This window comes from Ursus arctos, unplaced genomic scaffold (genome assembly GCF_023065955.2).
Source record: "Ursus arctos isolate Adak ecotype North America unplaced genomic scaffold, UrsArc2.0 scaffold_25, whole genome shotgun sequence".
NCBI lineage: Eukaryota > Metazoa > Chordata > Mammalia > Carnivora > Ursidae > Ursus > Ursus arctos.
In genome coordinates this window covers 897,854-905,711 of record NW_026622930.1, presented here as the reverse complement: position 1 = coordinate 905,711, position 7,858 = coordinate 897,854, and the positions used below count along the sequence as shown (strand labels likewise).

Here is a 7,858-nt window from a genome sequence, read left to right as displayed (position 1 = left end):
ACGCAGAAGCGGGCACTGCAGAAGGCATGCGGTTTCGGGCTCTCTCCATGCCTAAAGGCTGCCTGGGTATTTTTCGGTAGTTCTAACTTTTCGGTCAATTTGCTGAGTATTGGGAGATTTTAGGACGCAGCTTCACTGTCCAGATGAGGAGGTTCAAGGTTCGGGCCACGGTGTTGGGAAGGGGGTCCATGGGGGGGGACACCACCCCACCACCACCTCCCCATTTGGGGAGCCTCCTCAACCTGTGCACCCCTTGCCCTGTACCTAAACTCCTCCTCCCCTCCCCCTTCCAAGGACCATCAACCGCTTCTCCCTTGGTGGCCCCTCCTCAGAGAGCTGGCGGCCCGCGATTCATGGTGGGCTTTCCCTTTTCTGGAGACACAGGCTGCTGACAGCCTGTGGTTGCAGCCCACTGCCCTCCTTGGAACCCCTGGCTTTTACCCCAGCACCTGCTCTGGGGTCCTGCCCACCTTCCTAGTCCCCTGGAGGGAGCTATGGGGTCTGTCCCTGGGGGCCTCCCCCACTGCTGGGGGGCCCGCCCCCTGAACGCTTCCCTCCCTGCCCCACAGGGATGTCCCTCAACACCATGGCCTCCAGCCGCAGACCTGCCCCCCTGCGTAAAGGGCATTAACCCACGGTAGTGCTCAGACCAGCACCCTGGGAGCCCAGACACTTCCTTTTTCTCTCCCCCAGCAGTTATGTCAACCGTGGCTTCAAACTCTAGCTGCGGCCTGCTTCTCGGATGCCACCCCCTCTACCTCAAGCTCATCCTGGCCAGGGCCACCAGTCTCGCCCCGCCACACGGTCAGCGGAAGCACAATCCTTGCACCTTAAGGAACACGCGTGCATGCACACACGCACATGTGCACACACACACACACACACACACACACACACCTAGGGATCCTGACCGGGGCTGGGAAGGAGAAGCGGGTACCTCCACACAGAGGTGGCCCTTCCAGCCTCCCTGTTCCTGGGGTATGTCACCTTCCTCCTCCCCAACCTCATGGGTCTCAGACGGGGCCTCCCAGAGGGCGTCCTCTGGCTTTTTCATCAGGCCACAGTTCAGGGAGGCCGCACCAGCTGGGGAGCGAGCCCACATGGACGTGTCTGGGGGCACCACCACTGTGCAAGCATGGCTAACCCGGCTGGGCAGCGAGGGCTGGGACAAAGACCCTGGGCTGTGTGGAGAGCGTCAGGCCTGGAAGGGAGGTGTGGGACGGGGCCATGCGGTCAGGGCTGGGCAGCTGAGCTTCAGGGCACGGGGGACTTGAGGAGCCATCCTCCCCAGGGAAGGGAGATGGGACCGAGGGGGCGGAAGGCCCTGGGAAGGACTCTGGACCAGCGTGCAGGGTGTGATGAGAACCACTGCGGGAAGGGGTCCCTGGGAGGCTCGCAGGACCCAGGTGTGGACGCACGGGGAGGACCCACCTGGGGAGAGGGGTCGTGGGGGGGTGAGGACCCATCGGGGAAAGGGCACCGGGGACGCCAGGAAGGCCCAGGCGCAGGGAAGACCTTGGGGGGTGTGTGTGGGAGGACCCACCCAGGAAGGGGCGCGCGGGGAGGGCTCACCCTGGCAGGCGCGCGCGGAGGCGCGGGGAGGGCCCGGCGGGGGGCTCCCGGAAGGACGCGCCCGGGGGAGCGCGCAGGGCCGGCCGCCGGGCCCGGGCGCGCGGACGGCCCACCCCGGCAGGGGCGCGCGGAGGCGCGGGGAGGGCCGGCCGGGTAACGGCCGCGCGGTGGGCGGTGGCGCCCGAGGCCCCTCCCCTGCCCGCGGCCGCTCCTCCTCTTCCTCTCCCGCCCGCGCCGCGGCCCTCGGTCCCTGCGCGGCCTCGGCGGCCTCGGCGGCGGCGGCGGCGGCGGCCCCTTTAAACCGCCCGCCCCCCGCCCGCGCCCGCGCCCCGCGCCCCGCGCCTCCGCCTCCAGGCCCCGCGCCCCGCGCCCCCGCGCGCCCGGCCCTCCGCCGCCGCCGGCCCGGACATGGCCGCCAACATGTACAGGGTCGGAGGTAAGGCCGCCGCCGCCGCCGCCGCCGCCCGCCGCCCGCCTTTATGCGCCGCGGGCCCGGCCCCGGCCCCCGGCCCCCCCACGGCCGCCCCCGGCCCCCCAGGCCGCCCGCCGCCCCCGCCGGGCCTCCGTCCCCAAACCGCCGCCCCGGGCCCGCGCCATCCCTCCCCCGCCCCCCCAACACCCGGCCCCCGGCCCCCCTGCCCGGGCCCCCGTCTCGTCCCTCCCCTTCCCCCATTTTCCTCCATCCCCTCCCCCACCCGCTCCGCCCGCCGCGCCGGCCGCACGGCCCCCCCGCGGCCCACTTCTGGTCCCCTCCCTCCACCTCTGCACCCCTCCCCCACCGCAGGCCCGCCCCAGCGCCGACCATCCTTCCTCCCCCCGCGGCGCCCCCCCGCGGCACCCCCGCCCGCGCCGCCTTCCCCTTCCCACTCCATCTTTTCTGAGCAGCCTGCTGCGCCGCCGCCTCGGCCCCGGCCCTGCTCGCCCCGGCCCGCAGCCCGGAACGGCCCCCGGGCCGGGCCCCACCGGGGGCCAGCGGGTGGTGGAGGCCGGGCCGGCTCCAGGGAGGCGGGGGAGACGCTACCCACCTGTTGGGGGCCGGCGCCGGGCCTGCTGGGCCCTGGCACACGAGTGTGGGAGACGCTGGGCGGTACGGAGCATCCTTCGGTCCTGGTGGACCTGAGCGCGGGGGGCCGGGGCCGCCTGAGCCCCCACCCCCCCTGAGCTGGGGCACACGGCCTTCGGACGTGCTGGCTGCCCTCCTGGGACCACGTTTCCCGGCGGCGGGGGTGTGCGGGGCTGGGGAGCCCCACGCTGGGGGCCGCGTTCCTCCCTGGGAGCCCGGGAGCCCCTGGCGTGTCGTGGGGGCTTCCCCGGCAGGCTTCCCACAGGGAGCGCTTAGCAGCCGCCGGCTGCCCTGACCACACTTCTCCTGCACCCCCAAACTTTTCACGACCTCCTGTTGCCCCAGCCCAGCAAGGAGGTGCTTTGCAAGGGTTGGGGAGAGGTAAGGAGCCCTGGGCGGGGAAGGGGTGGTGGTGAGTTGGCTGGGGCCTTGGGGGGCTTCCCCCACTTCCTCCTTTCCTTTGGGTCCTAGGAAGCCCCCAGCTCTGGGCCTTGCTGCACTTTGTTCCATGGGGTCCTGGGCCAGTCCTCACTTGGTATCCCCACAGGATGGTGGGGTACCCTTACTGTCCCCTATCCATTGGCATCTGCTGCCTCTGAGACTTCAGACACTCACTGGCCCCCCTCTGGCGGAGTGTGTCGGGGGTGAGAACTCTCTAAGTCATCTCTGTCCTAGTCTACCCTCCTCACTGGCTGGCTGGCCCCCCGAGATCCTGGGACTCATATCTCTATCCAGCCGGGCCAGCCTTGTGACCTTGGGCTTGCCCTCATCTGTGCAGTGGGTTAGCACGGCACCTGCCGGGCCATCAGGCCCTCCCCCACCCTCTCTGTCTCAGGGGCAGTCATGGGAATGCGGACCTCCACCCCATTTAGCACCAGGCCCCTGGTGGACAGATGTGGGCAGCAGGAAGGGGTGCAGGGGCCCTGCAAGGGAGGGGCTGTTCATCTCCCACCTTGGGGGCGAGGTGGGAGTGTCACCCCAGAGGTCCCTTCCCCAACACACTGCCAGGGAGGCACCTTGACAGATGCTCGGACCCCAGGGGCGACTCACCTGCCTCCATCACAGTGGCCCCCAGTCCCTTCCTCAGCACCCCTCCCCCTGCTGTGGCTCCGGGCTCCTCCCTGTCTTGTACGCAGTCCTTCCGTTCTTTTCCCCTCTACGTGCTCTCTTGGATCCACCTTTCTGCAGTGCAGAACCCCTCTCTCCTGGCGGGAGGCCCCCACGGCTCCCACTGACTGGCGACAAGGCCCTGCAGGCCCCCAGCCCACACCGGGTCCCCACATGCTGTCTGGGCGACGAGGTTCATTGACTAAATGAAGGCGTCATCACCAGAACACAGGCACCCACCCTGGAGGGAGACGCGAGAGGGGCCAGGCAGGGTGGCGGGCTGTGGGCCCCGGGGCATCGCCTTCCCTGCGCGGGGCTGGCGACCCTCCACTGGCTCACGCCTTTTGGGGTAGTGGGCTTGAGCAGAGCCCCCGCCCAGGCCATAGGCCCCCTTGCTGTGTGGGCTGTGGTGCTTGGCTTTTAGGCCTGTCTGGCTGAGAACTTGGCAGGGGCCTGACCACTCCCCAGACCTTCCTTGCCTCAGTTTCCCACACTGGACAAGGATCTCTGTTGTACAGCATGTCCTCCAGGAGAGGCCTGGCCTGCCCCACGTCTGTTGGTCCCCCCTCTGAGCTCCAGGTGTGACCACAGGCTCCCACTCAGAACTCCCTACGGGTCCCTTAGCGAAAGCTGCGTTGACTCGTGGTTGGTGTCTGGGGCGCCACCCCTGGGGCCTGGTGGGGCTGGTGCTCATGGTGGCTGAGGTGTGGGCCGGTTGGCATCCTGCCCCTCGGTGCTGCTTGCTCAGGGAGGGGGCATCTAGAACACGTGCTCCTCTCTCCTGGAGCTGACTGCAGCCCGGAGTTTGCCCCCCGCCCCACCTTCTTATCTCCACTCAGGACCCTAAGAGTAGAGCCTTTTCCAAAGGTGCCGGATTTGGCGAGGAAAGTAAGAACGCCAGCTAGGTGTGACTGTCGGTCACATAAGCGAGTTTTGGGTCTAAGTATGTCCCAAATATTGCAGAGGACGTACTTAGGCTAGAAAACCTGTACCAGAAATCCCATCATCTGGGTGTCCTGCCTTTTACCTGGCAGGCTGCTCCGAGGCCCTGCCAGGATGTCTGGGCGGGGCGGAGGCCGGGTGGCGGCCTTGTGCCAGCTGACCAGCTGGGTGGAGCGGGTCAGCCTGGGAGGGGACAGGGCCTGCTTCTTCCCAGGGGAGTGACCTGGCTGCCGACAGAGGCCTTCTGTTGGCGGCGCCGAGTGTGGAAAGGCGGGGCCCGGCTGTGGGTGGCAGGGTCAGGGTCCGTGACCTCTGCTCCTCTGGGGTCTGTCTTCCCGAGGCCTCGGCAGGCCTCTGGGACCGGCGGTGGGCCGCGGGCGCCGTGGGGTGACTCTCCCCAGTGCATGTTTCACGCAGAGGTGCTGAGGAAGGCTTCGGCACCCGCGAGCCACCTGCCAGCACGGTCACTGTTGGACAGACTATAACATTTCCGTTGGGGTTCCCCCTTTTTTCTTTCATTGCTACAAGTTAACACCCACCCTTTTGGACAGCAATTTGCTATTTAAAAACATACCTAAAAAAGGTGACAGGAGCACCCCAAGGCTCCCGGCCGCTGGGCAAGTTTCGCTCCGGCCGTGCTTGGGTTCTGTGCCTCTCGCGGCCCTGGCCTCTTGTCAGACACTCCTCCGTTGCTTTTCGTGTAATTTAAACTTTGACCAGGTGAGAAGTCCACACACGGAAAATCCCAAACTTGTTGGGGGTGCGGTCAGGAGCCCCTGCTGCGTCTGCAGCCCTTTGTCTTGTCCCTCGGGTGGGCCCTCCGCGACCAGCCTGCCCTGCCTTGGCCTCCCGTGTGTCTCTTTGGAGAGAAGAATTTGGCCGTTAAAGTCTTGGACTAATAAAGAAGCAGCTGTTGATGAAGGATGTTAGAGTAAATGGTCCAGAGAAGCGAATCCCTCACGCCTGGAGCCTACGGGACGGGGCGCCAGCTCAGAGCGGGGCCCCGGGTGCCTGCGGGTGTGGATGTGGGGCTGGCCGCCCGGGGCGGGGTGGGCACCCTGAGGCCTGGAGGGAGGGGCGGCCTCGAGTGTCTGCCGTCTGCTGCCGGGGAGGAGCGCCCTTGGTACCCCAGCGGGCCAGCTCTCCAGGACCTCACGTTCTGAAGGCTGTCTTCTGCAGGCGCCGGCTTCCCCGGGGCGCTCGTGTCCCTCCCTGTACCCCTGCCCATCTGGCAACAAGCTTGGGGTGCAGCTTTCCCAAGGCTCCCCAGGGCTGTGTGCACGGATGGAGCCAGGGGGCCGTCTTCATGGGGGCTGGGTGGAGGAGGCTGGGCTTGGAGGCTGCTCCCAGGTGCTCAAGTCCACACTGCCGATCCAGGCGCCGTGGATGCTGCCCGCTCTCCGCATGTGCGGGGTCCAGGTTCTCGGGGCCAGCAGGCCTCCTTCCTCCTCATCAGTGGGATGGGGGTGGGAGCTGGGCCTTTGCGGTCCCTCCCTGACCCTCAGCTGCCTGGCGGCCCCAGGCTGGGCCCCGGCTCTGTGGTGACCTGCCTTAGGAGATGATCCTTCTAAGCTCTGTCTCGCTGCTTAAAACTGCTAAACGGCTTCCACGGAGCGGAGGTCCAGTCGGAAGGCTCAGACAGCTCCTAACCCGCCCCGCCCCGCCCCTGCGCAGCAACCCTTTGCAGGCCCCCCAGCACAGGGCCAGCCCGGCTGGACCCCCCACCCTCTGCAGGGCAGGGCTTCCCAGGGGGGCGCCTGTGATGTGGGCAGGAGAAGCCTCAGAGCCCGCAGTCGGCCACCGTGTGCGCAGCTCCCACTGACCCTTCACTCTAGGCAGCAGAACCAGCAGCGTCTTCAGAGAACAGGGAGGCGGTGGCGGGGGAGGTCTGGATGGGGGCAGCGGCGTCCCTTCCCGCAGCATGCATGTCTTCAGGGACACGGGGCCCCTGCCCCACTCAGGCCCAGTGTCTGTGAGCCCTCCGCCGTCCGACCACCTGCCCGAAGTTGACCTCGGCCTCTGCCCTCTGTCCTGCGGATCTCCCCCTCCAGGCAGGCTCCGGTCCCCAGACTTCTGTGGGGACAGTGACATGGCTCCACGCTGCTGGCTGTCCTTGCAGGGCCGTCACTGTATTCTGGGGGGGTCCTCTCGGGTCCCCTTGTGCCCCAGCCCAGTAGGGTGTGTGGGTGGGAGGCCCAACGGCAAGGACGGGGGAGGGTCCCTGCAGGAGGGTGGCCAGGCCCTCGGCTTGCAGGGATGTCCAGGTCTAGATGGTAGAGGTGTTGGGACCCCTGTGCACTGTCTGGGAGACGGCCCTGCAGAGACATGAGTCAGGTTTCACTTGGTGTCCTGTGCTCCAGGGCTGTGTGTCCAGCTCTGCCCGTGCCAGGCTGGGGATACTAGCCACTGAGTGTGTTTCTCTTGATTCCATCCCCAAATTTGAAAGAAGAAAAAAATGCTAGACTTGCAGGTGTCCCCACTGTGGAGGAGCAAAGGGGGAGCCTGGGGCTAGGGGGTTCTGGTCCCCAGCAGAGCTGGCGGGAGTGGCTCCTGGAGGGATTCGGACAAATGGGGGTGGATGGTCAGGTGGATGGTCGGCAGGGCCCTCCCGTGGTGTGCTGGGCACAGGGGAGCTATCCGTGTTCTTGTGAGACCTCCTGTTGTCCCTGCCTGGCTGCCCGTGACCCCTGACCCTGTGGGCCAGTCTCATTGCTGTGGCTGCTCTCGGCCGCGCTGGCTCTGTTCTCACATGGGCGAGATACCATACCACTGCCCCCGCCTACTACCCACCTCGATCTGTGACCCAAGTCAGGACTCGGGGCACCTGTGCCAGGCTCTGAGACCCACGTCCCCGACCAGCAGGTCCCAGCTAAGGCCGAAGGCAGCCACGCCTGCCTCCTGGTTTCATTCCACACCGTGAGCAAGGGTCCTTTTCGGCCTCACGCGCTTTCCACATTTTTGTCCTTTCTTTTAAACTTGTTTAAAGTGCTGTCCAGTCTGGCGTGTCTGTGCGGGGAGGCTGGGACGCGCCTCCCGGGAACACACCTGGGTCGGGACACTTGCTTGCAGCTTGGAGCGAGCGAGCGAGCGAGCCCACCGCGGACGCTAAGGCGTCTCTAACCAGAAACCCGCACGGAACCAGGGCATGTGTTGATCAGGCTGGCCGACCCTGAC

The 7,858-nt window shown here is 66.9% G+C and overlaps 1 protein-coding gene across 2 annotated transcripts in view; it reads left to right on the top strand.

Moving 5' to 3' along the window:
- Positions 1-1,914: 1,914 nt before the first annotated feature.
- MTA1 (metastasis associated 1) overlaps positions 1,915-7,858 on the top strand; it is a 32,567-nt gene continuing 26,623 nt past the window's right edge. For both annotated transcript variants that reach the window (XM_048220043.2, XM_048220044.2), the window contains exon 1: positions 1,915-2,008. In XM_048220043.2, coding sequence (XP_048076000.1) covers positions 1,981-2,008 — 28 coding nt within the window. In that variant the 5' untranslated portion in view covers positions 1,915-1,980. The remainder of the gene's footprint in view (positions 2,009-7,858) is intronic.